The sequence below is a fragment of the Ictidomys tridecemlineatus genome, chromosome 14 (genome assembly GCF_052094955.1).
Source record: "Ictidomys tridecemlineatus isolate mIctTri1 chromosome 14, mIctTri1.hap1, whole genome shotgun sequence".
NCBI lineage: Eukaryota > Metazoa > Chordata > Mammalia > Rodentia > Sciuridae > Ictidomys > Ictidomys tridecemlineatus.
Genome location: NC_135490.1, coordinates 8077455 through 8097325, shown reverse-complemented (window position 1 = coordinate 8097325; position 19871 = coordinate 8077455). Strand labels below are relative to the sequence as shown.

At 48.0% G+C, this 19871-nt stretch overlaps 1 protein-coding gene and 1 long non-coding RNA gene across 4 annotated transcripts in view; one reads left to right on the top strand and one right to left on the bottom strand.

Annotated features, from left to right (window-relative positions):
* Positions 1–19871, bottom strand: part of Znf395 (zinc finger protein 395) — a 37159-nt gene that overhangs the window by 5224 nt on the left and 12064 nt on the right. For all 3 annotated transcript variants that reach the window (XM_078030833.1, XM_078030832.1, XM_078030831.1), the window contains 6 exons: positions 8165–8429; positions 6543–6775; positions 5002–5111; positions 2055–2293; positions 1658–1758; positions 628–928 (listed from right to left, as the gene is read on the bottom strand). In XM_078030833.1, the coding sequence (XP_077886959.1) occupies positions 628–928; positions 1658–1758; positions 2055–2293; positions 5002–5111; positions 6543–6775; positions 8165–8416 (1236 nt within the window). In that variant the 5' untranslated portion in view covers positions 8417–8429. Of the gene's footprint in view, positions 1–627; positions 929–1657; positions 1759–2054; positions 2294–5001; positions 5112–6542; positions 6776–8164; positions 8430–19871 lie in introns of those variants that run through there.
* Positions 10388–14293, top strand: LOC144370269 (uncharacterized). Its single transcript, XR_013430179.1, has 2 exons — positions 10388–10526; positions 11075–14293. It is a non-coding gene; the product is annotated as an uncharacterized LOC144370269 (long non-coding RNA).

The following is a 19871-nucleotide window of genomic DNA, read 5'->3' as shown; positions in this document are numbered from 1 at the left end:
TGACTTCTTTTGCCTCCAGTAAACAGTACTGGCCTCCTTATTATAATTAGCCAGGTTCCACACATTTCCTCACCAGCTGTAGCACACACTCCACAGGGTGGGGACTGTGTCGGCTGACTCAGCCCAATGTTTGACACACAGCAGGTATTCAAAATAGGGTTGTTTGATTGACATAACTGTAGAAATCAAAGATTTACCCCCCAAGAAGTCCAAAGACACTACTGCATCACCTTTTAAACCAGAGATGTGGGACTGCGGATGTGGCTCAGTGGTAGAGCACTCGCCTAGCATGTGCAAGGCCCTGGGTTCAATCCCCAATACCACAAAAAATAAATAAATAAACCAGCAATGGGAGGACACCCCAGCCCAAATCCACCAGCCTGGTCACGTAGAGATTCAGCTGGGTTCCTCAGGACCACTCCTGACAATGACTGATGGGAGAGGTCTCGGAATCCCCACTTTTACTGACAGTGAGGTCAGATTCGTTTCCCTTTTTGTAGAAGATGAGCAATGTGGTCCAAGTGCTCCGTCTCCAATGGGGGGGCGGGGGGTCAGGGGCCTGTGATTCGGCTGGCCAGTGACTGGCTGGGACCCCAGGCTGAACCCCTGAGAGCCGCCGCTCCATACCTGGTATGCATGGTCAGCCTGAATGTGCCAGAAGGAGCCAGGAGCCGACTTGCTGAGAGCACCCGAGGGCAGAGGAGACTCCAGACCAGAGTGTTCCGGGCCAGAGGTCTGGGCTTTGGACAGAGGCAGTGGAAGAGTGGCAAGGGATGGGGTGGTCACTCGAGGGGTAGGAGCTGGCTCAGTGGTGAGAGTCCCAGGGGCAGAGGGGACTGCCGCAGCCACAGCAGACTCCTCCTTCATCTGCACCTCTGTGTAGTAGAAATCCTCCTCCCGCTTGAACTGGTCAGAGTCCAGGGTGTCCCTGTGCAGAAGGAGACGAGGTCATCATCGGGGACATGCAGCCCTCCTTCGCAGCCAGCGGAAACCAAGGTGTAAGAGGGAAGCCACTGCCTGGGGCTACCCAGCAAGTCAGAGAAGGAGCCCAAGAGAATGCCCAGACACCCTGTTCCCAACAAGTGTCACCAGGGACTATGTGTTCACACATCAGCAGAAACTGTTTTTCCGGGCACAAAGGCTCACCCTCACAGAGCACGTACGCACACCCACTCCAAGCGCTGCCCGCAGCACACTCCCTAACACTGAGTCAGTTCCTGCCAGGGCAGTCGCTCGGCTGGCTCTGGACAGAGTCAAGGTCCTGGGGCCACCTCAGTGCTGATGGAGACTCAACTCCCAGGGGGAAGCAGGTACAGCATTGACCACTCCAAGTCTTGGCTACAGGGTCCATCAGTGAATGGACCAAATTACCCTATTTCTACCCAGAACTAAAACGTCTTGCTTCCTACATGGAGATGAGACAGATTCATAAGGAAGGCAGGGCTCGGTTCCACAAATAGCATGGACATTCACCAGGAAGTGAGGGACTGTCCTCCCCAACAAGGACATCACCCTGACAGCAGCCAGGGGTCAGCACAGGGGTTTCCCAGCAAGTCATTTCCTCGAAAGCACCTGGGCGCTGGGTCTTGGGGAAGTATCCGGGTGGAGGGACACCTGAACGGCACCATAGGCAAGAGGCCCCGAGTTCCGTACCTACCCCAGGTGGAGGGCTTTGACGTGTCGCTTGATGCCCACGATCGAGCGCAGAACTTTGCCACAGTTGGGCCACAGGCACTTGTACATCACCTTCACAGAGTTCTAGGGGAAAAAGGGAGTCTGGGTACCCGGCCCACTTCCCCACCACCCCCTCGTTCATCCTCACCCCGTGGGGCCCTCTGCTGCGTGGCCCTCTATAGGAGGACAGGGAAGAAGGCAGGGACTGGGGTAGAGGCTAAAAGGAAAAAGTGGTATCCAAGAGAAGGAGCCGGTCCCAGGAACACCACAAAGTAACAGACGCAGCAAAGGAGAACTGTAGAGGGGGGTGTGGTGACCATCTGGGGCCCGTGGGTCCCTGCTGCTCCAGAGCTGGCCCTTCCTGCTCGCCGGACACCTACCTTCCTTTTGCGTGGAGCTGGTTCATCCAACAGGAAAGGGTCAGGATCGGTCTCAAAGCCATGATCAGTTTGGGGAGAACCAAAGGCATCCCCCAAATACTTGGGGCTGGCCTGGGGGTGCGGCGGCGAAGGGGTGGAGATGCCGCTGCTCCCGCTCCAGTGCCCGCTGGTGGTACTGCTGCCACTGTCTGACACATCGCCGCTCTCCTTCCACGGGTCACCCGAGACCACACGGGAGGCTGGCCAGATGAAAGAAGATGAGAGAGGATGCTCAGGGCTTGTTCCCAGGCACAAAGAAAAAAACAAATCAAAACAGAAAGTCCTTTTCAGGCCTGCAGCAAAAGTTAGGGAGCCGGTCCATTCACTGCAGCAATTTCTACTGGTAGAACTGGTCTACCCTGTTGGACACTTTCTGCCACAGCCACATCGGTCATCCCTGACCAGCAGACGCACGCTGTAACTTCCTTTTGTGCAGGATTAACAGAAAGAGACTGGGTTGAAATTCATTTCTCACTGTATATGCTAAAAAGCAGGGGGGGCCTCTCCTGCCTCCAGCCTGGCTGAGGAACATGAGTCCAGGAAGATCACCCTAAATGTCACCTCCCTGAGACAACAGGGGAGACGATGCATGGCTGAGAAGCACGGGGTGGGGGGGGTGCACGAGGGGCATCTGTCTTGCTCAAGTCCTGAAAAATGCCTTCCAATCAGGTAATCTATCAGGGAGAGGAGGGCAGGGAGCAGAATACTACATCTAGGATGACCAGCACTAGGGACAAAGGGGTCAGCCAGCAACAAGCTCTTTCTCAGAAGTTTTTCTAAGGAAGCGATACCAGATAAATATTCTATACCATGAGAACAAAGTACTCCTTTGCAAATGCATTGCAGTGACAGTTTACAAGTGAACTTTTAAGAAATACTTATGGGCTGCAGATGTAGTTTAGTGGCAGAGCACATGTCTAGCATCCACAAGACCCTGGGTTCAATCCCTAGTACCGTAGAGGAAAAAAAAAGGAAAAATACTCACAATCCCCTGTGTATACACACTCAGAGCACCATCCTAACAATACATAGACCAAAGGATGCAGGTGGTTTTTGTGCAAACAGTACTCATGATTAATGCAGTTTTTTTCGGGGGGGGGGCAGTTTGGGTTGTTGTGTGTACCTCACTTTACAAACTTCAAATAATTAATTGCCAAGGAAGACTTACTTACTTTTATAAGTTCAATTATAAGATCAGAAGTATTTTTGACAGGGTTAGGATTGTAGCTCAATGGTAGAGCACTCACCTAGCACGTGTGAGGGTTTGATCCTCAGTACCACATAAAAATAAATAAGATATTGTGACCAACTAAAAAATAAACATTTAAAAATATGTTTGAATGGAAATCTTTAAAAGACAATGAAAAGTTTTGTCAAAAAGGGACTGAAGCTAACAGGATTCAGGCAGGTGACTGGTGATATGCACGTGGGAGGATGAGCGTGTGTGAGTGCATACACACACTTCTGATGGGAGTTGGAGTCGGTAGTTTTCTTTTCCTTCAGGGCATTTTCCTGGATCTGTTGATCCAGCCTCCCAGATCTCCCAGTGTTATGCTTTAGATGTGAGGTGTCCCCTGAAAGCTCACATGTGAGACAGTGCAAGAAGGTTTGCAGGAGAAATGATTGGGTGAAGCTTTAGCCTAATCGGTGTGAATTGGCAGGGTGTGGGTGGAGGAGGTGGGCATTGGGGCGTGGCTTTGGTAAATATATTTGTATCTGGCAAGTGGAGTCGCTCTCTCTCTGCATCTTGATCACCGCAACGTGAGCTGCTCCCTCTGCCACACACTCCACCATGGGGTTCAGCCTCATCTTGAGCCCCATAGAAATGGAGCCAGCCTTCTGTGGGCTAAGACCTCTGAATTCGTGAGCCCTCACATAAACTTTTCCTCCATTATACTTGTTCTAGTCAGAACCTTTAGTCACAGCAGTGAAAAAGCTGACTAAAACACCCAGGTTTGCAGGACTTCCTAAAAACTAATGGACTTCCCTCCTCTGGGTTTTGCTCATCAAGCAGACATGCACTACTGAGCTTCACCTCTAGGTGACCTCAGAGTGCAGAGACACCTTCCAACAGGCTTTGGGTGAAAAAAAACCAATTTGTCCTTGATATTCACTTCCTATCTAGGGAGACTAAATGCGAGGAACACATGTAATGGGCACTTTCCTACTGGTACATGCTCAGGGCTAACTCTGCATTCCCCTAAGCTTTAAGCAGCTTGCTATTCAGTTAGGTCACATAGATGAAAAAGTCCCCCCCTGGGTGTAAGGTAGGCCAGCTCTATAACAAATTTCCAAGAAAACTTCAGATTCCCTACTGGTCTTGTCAAAAAAACTGATGCAATCTTTCTTCCCCTCGTATCACTGAGAAAGTATTCTGAGGTTGCAGCCAGAATTTTGTTTTAATTCGTAAGTCTGAAGTCATACCATTGGTTTTTATGAAGCAATGAGATTTAGCTGAGACTTCAGCTCACTGATTCCTGGTCCTTGACCTGTAGGCCCGCACTAATTTGCGAGGCTGAATTAGGCACTTGGAAAAGCAGCATGAATTTTCTTGAGGCCATGAGGGGACTGTTTAGCATATTTCTACCTCTGTGAACGAAATATTCCTCTACTGGCCTTGTTCCGGCCCCCATCAAAGTGCCACACTCACTTAATGCCACAGCAGAACTTACTCCAGTGGCCAGCTGGCTCAGTGCTGAGCTCAATCATCTCCACAGTGCACCAGGAAGCTTCTGCCAGATGAGGAAACTGAGGGAAGAGGACAGAAGCTTCTGACTCAGTGGCACTCAGGCAGCCTGAAGGGCCTCCGGAAATCCTACTGCCAAGCCGACTGTGACCAGCTACTCAGAGCACAGGTGTCAGTCACCAGCCTCTGCATGCCCAGACCCTTCCGCCTCTGTTTGCTCACCAGAGAAGTTGGCCTCGGCCCCAGGAGGACTCTGCACAACCGGGCTGCAGGACAGCGATGTCAACACCATGGCCGCCATCATCTCGTCCATTTCCACCGCATCCGACTTCCTAGATTCAAATGGGTAGGTGGGAAAGTTTACTTCCTGGGCCAGCTGGTCTGCCGTGCCCGGGGAAAGAGACGCCACTTCCGGCTATCTTCATGGGATCGTCTTACACTTCTGCCCTGTCCCCACAGAGCCCCTATCCAATCAGCCAGTGTGTGCTCCAGAAACAGCAAGGCCTTTCCCCACTCTCCATGAAAAATGCTCCTTCTGAAAGATGTTTACAATATCAGCCCCAGTATGACAGGGTCCTCTGTTTCAACCGGGCTGACGCCCTGGGGCAGCCCCGTGCTCCCCTGACTTGGCTTTTAACTCCACGGCCTCACATGCAGCATTTTATTTGGGAAAAGAGAGAAGATACAAAAAAAAAGATACAGCAAAGTTGTAAATGCAAGATGCCCACCAGAATCCAAAAAGCACAAAAACTACCTCTTTTCCTATTCTCACACTTAAATTTAGAGGGGAACATTACACAAATCAATATCTTCCTCCTCTCCTCCAAAACAAACAAGGCATTCTGTTAGTTTCTGAAGGTCAATGAAACCTCCTACATTAGCCAATGAGTAAACAGACCAGAAACACAAGAAAAATCTGGTGCAAATCTCCATGCTTTATACAGCAAAGTTCCACAAAGTTTTACGTGTGATTTTAACAATTCATATTCAGTTATATTGTTCAAAAGAAAAATTAGGACTATCTGTAAGTTCATGCTAGATATTAGGAAAAGTTAGTCAGAAATCAACATCTAGGAGGTCTATTTCAAAGGACTGTATGAATTCATTCTTCACAATTCAGGTCTATTAAACTATGCAACTGGGTTTGAAGCAGCTAAACCAAGACCCACAATGTGTTAAACGTGTTTATTATATGCTCTTTGAATTTTCAAATTTCCACAGAATAAAAAAAAATAATTTATTTGCTGGTTTTCCACTGAAATACTGTGGCTCTGGTCTCAAAACACTGCATCTCCCATCAATGGCACTAGAACCCACAGACAGAGAAGGAGAGGTGGCTCGGGGCTTAAATGCTTGCACATCTTGTATATAAAATAGATTTTCTTTTTAAAACTTTTAGGGGGGCTATGGTTGGTTTGACATTTTAAATAGTTTTCAGGATCAAAAGAAGGATATTATTTCTTGACCTGTGACACATAAGAATTATATTAAGTCTGAGCATCCATAAATGAAGTTTCGCGGGAGCAGAGCTGAGCCTGCTGACTTCACTCATCATCTGTGGCTGCTGGGACGCGACCACGGGAGGCGGGGGATGAGAAGCCCTTTGCTAAAGTAAAGATATGTCACCCCTAATAATGTTATGGGCAGGAAAAGACGCCGAGCTGCCTTCCTCCAAAGGGTGCCTGCTCTCTGTATTCCCTCTGTCCCCACCATCCCCCTACCTCCAGGCAGCCCCGCTCACACCCCTCCCTGCCCACACGAACCTCTTTGGGACATCAATGTTCCTGGAGACAGGTCTGTAAGCCATTGCCTGGGCCCCATGCTCTGGAGGTGGCACCTGGGACATCACACCCTGCAGCTCCGCCAGCCATATTTCCTCCGCCCTGCAGCAGATCTGTAACTTCTGGTCCAACAGCCAGACCGTCACCTTGTCCTCTGCCCAGCTGTGCTGCTCCACTAGGCCTGTACACTCCTGACCGCCGTACCACACATAGACCTGCAGGGAACAACAGCAAGAAGTCAGCACACAGCAGTTCTCACCCCAAAGCTCTCGGGTGCCAGGGTCCCAGGAGTCGGGGTCTGCTCGCCAGAGACTGCGCTCTCTGACTCACTTATCCTTAATTCATGGGTGTTTTGGTCTGAACGTGATGGAAACTTAATCTCCAGTGCAACAGTGTGAGGGGAGGGACCTATCAGGAGATGATTGGGCCATGAGGACTCTGCCCTCCTGGATGGATTAATGCCACCACCATGGGGGTGGGTTAGATATGTCACCAGTGGGCCAGGTTGTTATAAAAGCAACTTCAGCCCCCTGTTACTGTCTCTCTCTTGTTGCCCTCTCCTGCCCCTCCACCTTCCACCGTGGGATGATGCAGCACGAAGACCCTCTCCAGATCCACAAACCAAATAAACTATGGTACATAATTACCCAGTCACAGGTATTCTGTTATTACAGCTGAAACCAGACTAAGAGCAGGTGTTCCCAGGCACCTGCTGCCCACCCGAGTACCCAGACTAGCCACATTGGATCAGTTCTTCCCCCAAAGAGGTTCCTTATTCACTCTCTAGACTGGAAGACAGTGAACATGTCAGCAGCTGAGATTTCTCCGAATCTGGAATCTGTACCCATCTTCCCGATCTCTTGCCCTGCTTATCTCTTGAAATCCTGCCTATCTGCTGGCACCCACCAAATGCTCTTGCCCAGAACTTCTCATACCCTGCATTCTTCTCTTCAGAGAATTCTCAGTCTCCCTGAGGATAAGCCAGAAAGGGGTAGAGGTAGGCTGACCTCTCTCAAGGGACACTTGGAGTTGGAGGTCACTTTATCTCATGGGAAGAGAGGCCTGGGGGGGGCACTTCTGTCTCGTGGGGAGACAGAAGCAGTCTCCATGGGCCCTGGAAAAGATGAGGACAGAGAACCCCAGGCATCTAGATGTAAGGATAATAACAGGCCGAGGTGATCCTGGGTCCTGCCCCAGGGGAGGGGACACTGGAAATTCACATTAAACCCCCACTACACAAACCTCTTCATCTCCTAAAATATCCACAACCTAATCTTCTCTGACTTTACAATCTGAGGTCCCTTCCCTTCTTCTGCAAAGCTGCAAATGGAGGCAAATTAAGAGACACTGAGCTAAGCCCACACTTCAGACTGAGGTGCGGAACAGCCCAGAATGTCTGGCCACCTCCTGCTCCAGACAACAGCCGAGGAGGAGCCTGGAGTCTGAAAGGAGGCAAGCTCTCGCTCTAGTTCCAGAGATGGAGAAAAAGGTCTGCACTCACACTAGTGGCTAGAGAGTTTCTGGCCTGTCACCTGGGGTGACCTCAGCCTGTCAGCCACAAGGTCTAGGAGATGGGACACCTAGCCACACTGGGATCAACCTACCTTCTGTCCAGGCTGAAAGGCCACTTGCTGAAGGCCAGTGGTGCCCAGAGCCTTGAGGATCTCCTTGGGCTGCTCCTGGCACGGAGGGTCCTTGGAGGCGAGGAAGGGCTGGGGAGCAGCCCCCTCCGGAACCTCTGCCTGTGGCTCCAAGGGCAAGCTGACCCCTGATGGCCCATCGGGGGCACTGGGTCCCAACACCCGGGCTCCCAGGAGAGACCGCTTACCAAGGCGGCGAGACAGCACACTGGCCATGCTGCTGCGTCTCCTGGGGAGGCAAAGGTGACAGTGAGTCAGTCTTCTGTCACCATCTACAGGAATCAGAAGGTCACACAGAGCCCTGCACATGGAATGACAGGCACCAGTGAGGGTCCATCAAAGCAGATGAAATATTTTAAAGAGACTTTTATCTTTTTACCAAATTAATTCCTGCTCCTAGCAGGGCATTTAGAAAATATTGATGAGCACAAAGAAAACCAAATCACTCAGGAACCTGCCTCCCAAAGATGTCTTGTCTAAATAGCATCCCCCTCTCTTCTAAACATGCAATTTACATACTTTTATTTCTACAAAAATAGTATCATTGTCTAGTAAACTTGAGTTTTCATCTAATATGCTAGGTAAGTTTTTACTATATCATTAAATGTTATTCTATAAAATAGTCAGTGGGCTGGGTGTAGCTCAGGGGTAGAGAGCCTGTCTAGCAGACACAAAGCCCTGGGTTCAATCGCCAGCACCACAGGGAAAAAAAAAAAAAAAAAGCTACAACGTATTTTCTTAGGCAGATGCACCACTGCTGATTTATAAGTCCCTTTATTATTGTCCCTGAAAGCACATCCGATGTTTTGCTGTCTAAACTGTTCCTCCTGCTGCAAGAATTGTCTGAGCACACACGTCCACGCGCTTCCTTCTGTGACATTCCTGGGTACAGTACTGCCCGGTAAAGCATGAAGACACCTGTTGGTGACTTGCAGGTTCCCAAGGTAAACTGGCTTCAAAGCTGTGGAGAGCCTTGGAAACAAGCCAAGCTGCTCCACTCATCCTAAGAACCCTGAGCACCAGGTGACTTTCTCACGGTGACACAGGTAACTGGTGCCAGAGCTTCCAAAAGGGCTCACAGAGGGACCTCTGCCCTGCCCCCACTCCCAGGACAGGGTCTTCTGGTAGAAGAGGAAGGACCAGCACTTTGCCAACTCATGCTACCCTCCTCCACCCAGCCTCTGTGCTTCATCTCCTCCAGGGCCCCACTCACACTGGGGTTCCAAGCCCCCTGCTCCCCCCTGTTTGTGTATTCAGTTGGTATTTTGTTGAGTAGTGGGCATGCATAAGTGCATCCCAGGTGCTTCGGCAAATGTGAGACTGGGATCTTCAGGGCCCAGAACGCCATGCGAGGCTCCTTCCACCCACTATTAGGCTAGGAGTCTCAAGAGGTGGTTCTGCTACATTCCTCCCCGGTCCCCCCATCCCCCAGCCCCACTCACATAAAGAAGCCTGTCAGTGGAACTTTCTTTGAACAGTTCTATAAACCTTCTTCACTTTTCACCCAGTCCAAAAGCACCTCGGGGCTTGTTGGGGTCCGTCATCTCTCTATCTCCCAAATCCCAGCCCCTTTCCCAACTAGTCCAGCAAGTTCTACTAGCATCTCTACAATAACACACCATGAAGGGCAAAAATAACTTTAAAGAAGAACACGAAAGTTGCAAATATTGAGCAAAAGGGTCTGGCTGGTTTTCCCCAGAGTTTTACTAGAGGCCTCAAGGGCTGGAATCTGATAGCATAGACAACTCCATTGTGAATTCCTGAGAAGGCAAAGAACAGATCAGGAAAAGGTCAGAGTCACAGCACGCAGAGCTCCCTGATTAGGTGGCTGGTGACTTCACAGCCAATCACACTGTCTCAGAGCCTTCACCATTGCAATAAAAAAAAAAAAAAAAGGTAGAAAAATGTAAGGAGTAAATTCCTTATCACTATGGGGGAATATGAACAGCTAAGCTAAATGGATTTTAAGACTCAGTCCCCGGAGCTGGGGTGTGGCTCAGCAGTAGAGCACTTGCCTAGCACAGCGTGAGGCCCTGCGACCCATTCCTAGCCCTGCACAAAAAAAAATCTCTGTTGGATTTCATTGAGCTGATGGGAACTGGAGACATGCAATGCCACTCACAGACATCAGGTGGCAGCACCGACCCAGAGAACCAACCAACCCTTTTCTGGCAAAAATCCCGGAGGCCACCCCCATCTCCAGAGCAGGAAGTTTGGGGTTTCTACCACTGAAAATGAAGACAGGGTAGAATTTCCAAATTCCTGAGTTTTCCAGTCTTCAGACAGCGCCTGAGATGTTTGGCCAACAAACTCCAACGATGTTTTTGTAAGCCTTTTTCTTTTCTTTTTAATTTAAAGAATACTTTTCCCTTTGTCGCGAGCCTGCACTTTCCAGAGCCGGCTAGATCTGCACCAAGCGGTGAACCTGCCCACTTCCGCCTGCTCCCGCGAGGCTCGGCTCTCCTTGGTCTGCTAGCCTTTCCCCCGATTTACACTTGAAAATACGTTTCTGCCATTTGCTTTATTTATCATACTCCTAATTCTTAATTTTCTTATGCAGAGAAGAAGGGAACCTGCCTTCTGTAAGTGCCCCCTCAAAGCACTGGCTTTCACAAGCTGCATCTCATTTAATCCTCAGAGCACTGTGAGATAAGCCCTTGGTCTCTGATTCCTGATGAGGCCACTGAGCTGCAGAGGGGTCAGGCTGCTGAGGCCGCGGGACTAGGAACCCCACAGCCTTGGGTTTGATCTCATGGCTAGCTGGTGCCCAGGGTCACAGTTTTGCCACTAATTCAGTAGGTTTGGGATCTCTCAAATTAAAACATTCAATTACGTTGCTTTTCATTACATGATTTTTTTTTTCCTCCCTTGTAGTGACCCTTGAGAGAAAAGACAGTGCCTGGCCCTGCAAGTCTAGAGTTCCATTTCCCCAGCTGGGAAAACCTCCCCTCCGTTTGCATATTCACCTATTCCCCACAAAATAAAGGCCAATGCGTTGGTCTGCCCTCCTTCATCTGCCCTCCTTCATTGGCCCAAGGCACTGTGAACCATTGAGAGGCTCAAGTTTGGGATGACCTCTACACACACAGTGCACAAAGGAATAATGTGACTGACCCAAACAGAAAAACTGTAGTCAAGTTTTTGTAGCATGGAAGTAAAACTGGGCAGCATCACCAGGCACGGCGGGATGCCTCCCATGTCATCAGCATGCTACCTGTGCCATTATGGCCCTGGCTCTAGAGAGGAGACGATCACCAGGAGGCCAGGGGATTCCGAAGCAAACAAGAGCACCAACAAGGAGGGCTGTATGTGCGGATGGGCCCTGGGGCTCTGCTCCTGGACCACTGTCCCTGTAGCCCTGCATCCGGGTGCTGCCCTCCTTCCCACCAGGCTTCTCTGCCGCTCCAGCTGCAGCATCCTTCAAAGGTTTCTTCTCTCACCATTTCTACTCACTCCCCCATTTCTTGGGAGCTATCAATAGCTCAATACCAACCAACCACTAATTAGACGTGTAGTTCTACAGCAGCCAAAAGAAACCAAGAAACCTCTATTTCAGGGAAACAATGATAATATTTCAATATACAGCCAAACGCCACTTTATGGTTTTACAGTCTCGACTTACAGAATTCCTCGAAGAATTCTGCTAACTCCTGCTAAAGACCTCTCAGGACGGTTGCAAGGGGACCCAGAGCCCTCCAGAGCTTCTCATCCCTACCACTGTCACAAATAGGAGGGGTTGGCAACCCTAGAATATGTATTTTGGTCAATGTCCAAAAAGGGTTAGCCCTTGTCCGGGCTCAACAAACATATCCTGATGTGCTAATGGCCTTTAATGAGGACATTTGCCACCAGTTAAGTAACTGGAACTGACAGAACAGTAAAACAAACCCTCTCTGTGGTTCGGAGCTGCAAATTGCTATTTATCATGGGACAGTTGCTGGACAACTGCATGTCTCAGCACACGTACGTGGGTACACACATTCATATACAGGGGCTGCTCTCTCCTGCCACCCAGGGACATTGCAGCAGGCCATGACATCACCTAGCCCACACTCTAAGATACAGGTCATAAGTTAGAGTGCTTTATCACACAACTAATGGACTTTTTTTTAAAGTTAAGGAGGATGAAATTTGGAATAAGACTCCTATTTGCAAAAGCTGGGGTGCTTGCTACCTCTCTAATGAATAATTTATGGGTCAAGGTGATGGATAGCAACCCTCTGCCAAGGACTCTGTTAAAGCTCAGCTTTCTGTATATTTAAGATCTCCATTGGTTACCACTGCACAGAACAACAGTTTTTTAAGTTTTTGAGTTCTTGAGTTAATATCTTATGCATCCTTTTTCAACTTTTATCAGAAAGTTTTATTTTCTTTAAAATGTATAAGATTTTAACCGACGTTTTCTTTCAGTGTCATCTTCTAAACTCAACCAAAGGCCAAAATGCTGATGGCAAACCACATCTCTTGCTTTTACAACAGGACTCCAGGGAGAACAGGAGTCCAGGGAGAACAGGACTCCATGGGGAACAGGATTCATGAACGATTCCTTTAGCAATTCTTAGCCATTCACTCTGTTGATAGCTGCCATGTGTACTTGCAAGCATATTTATAATTATAAGCAAATATGTTTGTGGTCCTCCTGGTTTGGAGGTTGTCACATTCCCTCATCACCATCTGCTGGTTTTCAAAGTTTGTTTGCTGCTGTTGTTGTTTCCCTTGGGATGTCTTCCCCAGAGAACATGAAAAACTACTTTGATAAGCACACATGAACTTTTCTTCACCTTGCTTTGGTTAGAAATCCCACTGAGAGCACTACTACATGAAAACTTTTTAATCTCTGAAATCATTTGTCAGGTCCTATTATACAACTTTTTAAAATTGGTGTGGTATGTGTTTAACATTTTATAAGCCAGATGTGGTGGTACACGCCTGTAATTCCAGCTACTGGGGAGGCCAAGGCTGGAGGATCACAAGTTCAAGGCCAGTCTGGGCAATTTGGCACAACCCTGTCTCAAAATAAAAAGTAAAATGGGCTGGAGATACAGTTCAGTGGTACAGTGCTTGCCTAGCATGCATGAGACCTTGGGTTCAATTCCCAGTACCACCACCAAATATATATATAATACAAGCTTAAGATATATGAGAGAACATTTGTGATCAATTCAATATCTCTAAATCAGCTGGCCAAACAGTAACATTTTGGATTCTCAAGGGATTCCAATTATTGTCTCTTTCTGAAGTCTTTTAAAGAACAGAATATATTACATCAGAGTACCACAGTTTGGACTACCAATAAAATTAGACTTACAGGGACCTGAAAGATCAGCTAATCCCCTGCAGGACTGGGACCCTCCTGATAGCATCCCTGTACCTGAGCATCCAAGCTCCCACTACTGTGAGTAATAGGTGTAGTAGAATAACAAGGGGAGAACGAGGGCCCCAAATAACAGGGCTATTTTCATATTCTAGCAGATGGTCTAGAGAAATAGGTCATCTGGTCTGGTTACAGTGAATTCTTTCCAGCAAATAGTAAATGATCCTGATCCACAAATACTTCTGTGGTCTGAAGGCACGGCAGACGTTCAATCAAGTAACAGAGACCACTTCTGTTTATAGCAGGAAGGGAAAAGGTCTTCACAGCTCTACCCATGAACAAACGCACTTCCCCTTCCTTCACACCTACCTGCCCACTTGCTCTCAGAAGCACCATGTCCTTTGTTCACAACTATCCTGCTTATGCTTGTCTGCATCAAAGTGTCAATTCTGAGCACAGCACTTGGCACATAGTTAGGGCTCAGGGACCTACAACCATTTCTGCTACAGATTAAGCATCCCTAATTTGAAAATCTAAATGCTCCAAAATCAGAAACTCTGAGTGCCAACCTGATGTCACAAGTGGAAATTTCTACACCTGACTTCATGTGATGAGCTACAGTCAAAACACTGGCATAAGAAAATACTGAATAAAATCACCTTTGGGGGCCTGCTATTGTGGTTCGGAGGCAGAGTGCTTGTCTCACATGTGTGAGGCACGGGGTTTGAGCCTCAGCACTACCTAAAATAAACAAAATAAAGGTATTTTTTTAAAATCAACTTTGGGCTATGTGTATAAAATATATATGAAATATAAATGAATTTTGTGTTTAGATGTAGGTCCCATGCTCAAGATACATCGTTATATATATGCAGATATTCCCAAATCCAAAAAAAATAAAAATAAAAATCCAAAATCAGTACAGTTCTGGTCCTAGGTATTTCAGATAAGAGCTACATAGTACCAATAGGGCTGTGTCTCCTTAGACTGGAAGCCCTTTAAGGGCAGAGACCATATCATACCTAAATCCCATCCAGATTTGTAATTTTATACAGGTGACATTCTCAGGACCAGGACAGCCCCAGATTCAGGAATAATGTGTTCTAAGAAAGACCTTCTGCTTGCCCTGAAAGGAAGACAGGCATCAGAAGCAGGGTAGAATTTACACAGCATTCAAACTAGATTCTAAAACAGTACTTTCTAATTTTAAAAAAAAGCAGACTGGTCTAAAGAACGGTATAAGTATGATCGATCACACAAGTGTGCCCCCTGGGTGAGGAGTCTGTCCAGCGTGGTTTCTGTCATGCAAGGGGGCAGGACCAGCATGCATGCGCACCAGAAGGAGTTGTTAAACCTGATTTAAACTGTGCTAAGACAACTCCGTGAGAGTCCGGGAGGCAGGGCGATGAATTGCTGACTTGGCACCCTACCAGAGTCAGGATTGGGGCAGGGATTGAGGAACGGAGCAGCCCCTGGGAAACCAAGTCCAAGAGAGCTGGGAGTGCTCTCCCGCAGTTTTCCGGGTAGGCTTCTAAACCCCAGCCCTTGAACTCACAGCAGCAAGGACTGCTCGAGTGGCACAAGGGTTTACACTCACGTTAATACACACTGTTAGTGTTAGGGGCTTTTCTCTACTGACTTCCCAGCAACTCAGTAAAACATGGAGGAATAATGTATCCCCATTTGATTGCTGAGAAAACTGAGGTCCCTCAAGGAGGCTACTTATTTGCTCAAAGCCACAAAGCTAGCAAGCAGTGGTGTTTGCAGCTTTCCCAGCTCCTTGCTGGTCCAGTTCTCTCTTCTCCAGGATGGAGGGTGGGAGGCTCTCGTGGGAAGAAGGGATCGACTGGAAGAACTTCCATTAATGAAGCAACAGCTGACAACACAAGATCGCCATCCCCAGACATAAAACACAGACATGAGACTCTCAAAAGCCTAAGTCAAGGGCTGGTCAGCACAAGGCCCTGGCCAGGCGCCCACCAGAAAGGGAAGCCCGAGTGGCTCCATCACCTGAGGTGCCAACCCTGAGGCTGACAAACAGGGTTTGCTATGTTCTCGATCCTTGAAGAAGGAAAGGGACAGAGATCCTGATTCGTGTATTTGTTTCACTTAAGTGTTTAAAGTAGAAACGCTGTTTGGATTCAATAGTCCTTGATGAGGTCAAATAAATGAGAGGCACTACAGACAGTGAAATGGTTAAAGGGAAAAACTGGTTTTGGAGCTCAGGCGTCACCTCAGTGAATTGCCACATTCCCCCACAAGGCCAAATAAACAGGCAGTGGGGCCTGGGGGGAGGGCGAAGGCTACCTGGCCACTCTCCTGGCTGCAATCAATAGGTCATACAAAGTGCTGCCATCTCCTTAGGGGGGACAATGTGGATGGCAGGCCCCAAGACTAAAGACCAAGAGCTATGCACATACAGGTAAGGTGGTCAACGAGACTCACCTCTCGTGAAGAGTGAATAAACTGAGGTGCCACCCAAATACCCCTTAGGAATCCAAGTCTCCTCTGGGAGCCACCTGTCCGGAATGGAAGCTGTGGGCCAAAACCTTGGAAATAGTAAGTCACAAAAACCATGCTGTTAGGATGACAGATATCTTAGCGGCCGATAACATTTTAAAAACCTGAAATAAGCTGAATATTGGAACTCGTCTGTTCTAAGAGCCAGATGGCTGAGTAGCCAACAGCAATGGCTCTGTCTGGCTGGAAAGGGAGAGACCAGGTGTGGCAAGTCAATTTATAATCTAATTTTTGCTTTTATTCTGAATCTCCAGTAGCTATCTGTGTTTCATGCTTCAGGATAAGGACAGCACCCCAGCCCATGGCCCTGTCAGTCTCTCCTGGGAGCAGGGGGCCTGAGGCCCTAGGATTGGCTCATCAACAAGGCTGCCAAATGTTGAGGAGAGGCTTGGCAGGGACCACGCAGAGTCTACAACCAGACACACAAGCCCGTCACCTCCCCTGTGACCATCACCTCAGAGCCTCCACCTCCCCATGGCACCTGTGTAGTTGGGGATGAACATACCTCACAGAGGCCAGCACCTACACAGTGCCTGGTACCGGGGACGCAACAGGGGTGTTTCTGTCCCCCACTTCTGTCCCCTAGACCCATGCTTGAGAGCTAAATGAAACCACAAGCAACTCACAATACTTGGAAGCCACTGCTGCCGGCATCCAGGAATGGAGGCTGGGCCAGGCTATCCCACCAGAACCCACTACCGACTCAAGGAAAGCCAGAAAATGACCACAGGTGAATCACTGATTAATTGAAATCACAACCACTGATTTCAGAAAGAAAGAGGGACTGACACATCCAAGCTATTCCCTGTCAAGGCCTGCTGGCCAAAACGAACCAATCCCTGGGTTCAGCGCTTAGAGCCCCCGGCAAAGTCAGAAGTCTTTGCCTCTGGAGCCCAAAGACAGTGACCAGTCCCTGCCCACCTCCCATACCTCACTTTCAGCAACGGGCTTCCATCCTGCCCTGCTCCTCAGGCCTAAGTCTCAGTCTTGGTGCCCTGCCAGAGTGGTTCAAGGCCAGCTGCCAACCTCCCCAAGGCCAGGCCTGGCCAGCCTCAGGGAGCAGATCTGGCTTACACTGGCACAGATCTGGCTCACATTGGCACAGATCCACACTTGAGTATCTACTCACTAGGAACCCAGAGCAAGAGGCACCACAGAACGAACCCTGGCACCCCCAAACGCCTGCTGAACGCTCAGCACCTTTGGATGCATCAAGCAGAATGTTCAAAGTCTGAGATTCAGAGCCTGCCCTTGAAGGACCTGGGGCCCAACTGAGCTTCCACCTGGCTCACGCTGGTGCACGCGCACCTCGAGTGCTCAGAGCTACATTCATAAACTTGTGTTGTATAATGAGATGAATGAATGAGCATTTGCCTCTTTCAGGAAAATGCAAAAAAAAAAAAAATCATCCAGCAATCTGACACTGAATCCTGGAAAAAAAAAAAAATGGCTTTTAGAATTAAGCTCTTAAAGTTGGACAGATATCCATGGTAAGTTTTTAAATTTTTTGACATAAGTTAAAATAAGTTGAAATAAAATATTATGAATCTAAAAAGGACCAGCCAAGTGACCAGAGCTGGAAGGAGACAGGCCTGTTGCCCCCACAGAAAGCAGAAAGTCAGCCTGAGTAAAGAGAACCAGACATCACACAGAAGGCCATTTAAACACAACGCTGGAAAGCTGAAAGCTGGGGAGGGGACCTGCCCAAGGCACCAACCACTCTGAAAGGACCCTCAGGTGGCTCTCTGGAGGAAGTCATTTGAGGAATGTTTATGACCCAAATTTGTGGGGCTGAGAATTGGATGGAAAAACAGGCTGAATGAGGGTTTATCCCACTCCTAGCTCAGGATAGCCATTCTTGGATGTTTTTCCTGAAAATGTTATCAGCCACTAGCAACAACATTAACCAGGTTAGATATTTTGAGCCCATGTGACAAAATAAACGCAGGTTGATCACCAAGGGCAGATGGCCCACACTCACAAGTTTTGAGAGCCGTGAGAGATGAAATTGACACTCAGGAGGCCAGGGGCCAGGCCTAACCCAGTCCAGCCCTGTCCTGTCCTGCCTTGCCCTGCCCTGCCCAGGAGGACAACAGACATCAAGTTTTGTACCAATATCAGGCCAGCAGGTGGAGAGTCATCTTTAGCTCAGGGGCCAGCAGACCTTTAGAGTTTTTGAAGAAAGGGTACTGGAATGGTCACAAAGATTAAATCACATCTACTTTATCAGAACTATTACAGAATACACAGATGAGAGCACAACAGGAAACCTCATATGTATATTATCAAAACTGATATTCCTTTAGGAATGTCCTAAGAGCTATCGTTGATCAAAGACTTACATGCCAGTCGCTTGCTAGGCATTTCACAGACTGTACCTCCTTTAATCCCCCACAAATAATCTATGAGATAAATTCCATGTCATCCCCATTTTCCAGATAAGCAAACTGAGACCTGGAGCGGTTGAGCTATTTCCCAGAGCCACAGAGATAGAAAACAATAGAACTCAGCTGTGATCTCAGAAGTGTCTGATTCCAAAAGCTTTGCTCTTTCTACTCTGCACAGCCAGAGAAAGCGTGCACAGAAGGAAAGCCTAGAAGGGATGAACTCCGGAAGGTCCCTGCTCTTAAACTTCTGAGTTATGGAGAGGTTAATGTGCACTAGAGACTGGCACTGGGTTAGTCAGCTTTCTGTCGCTGTGATAAACATCTGGAAAAAAAAAACAAAGGAGGAAAAGATTGACTTTGGCCCACAATTTCAGAGGTCTCAGTCCAAAGTCGGCTCCATTGCTAAGGGCCCGAGGTGAGGCCTAGAGCATCACAGAGGAAGGGAGTGGCAGAGGAAGGCAGTTCAAGGCAGTGGGAAGCAGAGAAGAACAGCTGGGGACAAGATATCATCCCCAAGGCCACACCCCCAAGCACTCACTCCCTTCAACTAGCTTCCACCTCCTAAAGTTTCCACCACCATTTTGTTAGAAATCCCTTAATGATTTTATCCACTGGGGAGGTCAGCGTCCTCCTGATCCGATCACTCCCGAAACCCTGTCTGAGCACTGCTGCACTGGTGACCCAGTCCACAACACATGGGTTTTTGAGAGACACTTTATATCCAAACCATAACAGGCATGGAAGAGAAAATGGGCATTTTGAAGCAAAGTAGCAAATGCAAGCAGGATTCTCCCAGAATCAAGCTCCTTTTTTTTTTTTTTTTTTTTTTTTTGCAGTGCTAGGGATGAACCCAGGGATTTGCGCATAGGAAGCAAATGCTCTATCACTGAGCCACATCCCAGCCCTACAGTAGCTGTTCTTATGTCACCATTTACAGATACTCCAAAGAGAAGGCACATTGAAACAGCATAGGTTGTAAAAGAGAGCTCAAATTTTGCAATTATGTGACACTGCACAAATGACCTCACCTCTCTGCGTCTCAGTTTCCTGTGCCTATAAAGTGAAAAAACACTGGCGCTTAGCCCAAAGACGATTTGGATATTTAATGAGACAGTGATTTTTTTTTTTTTTCAAAAGTACCTTGGTTTTTAAGAGTCATGGAGCTCCTCTTCCTAGATATTCTGATTCCCCAGGTCCAAGGGAAGCATAATGAGAAAGAAAATACTAAGAAAATGCACATCAGGGGCTGGGGTTTAGCTCAGTGGTTGAGCGCTTGCCTCACATGCATGAGGCACTGGGTTTGATATTCAGCACTGCAGATAGATAGATAAATAAATAAATAGTGTCCATCTACAACTAAAAAAATTTTTTTTTAATGAAAATGCACATCAAATCAGAGTACACAATAAGGGGTGTTGACCAATAAATAAATAAGAACAGGAGCCAGGCA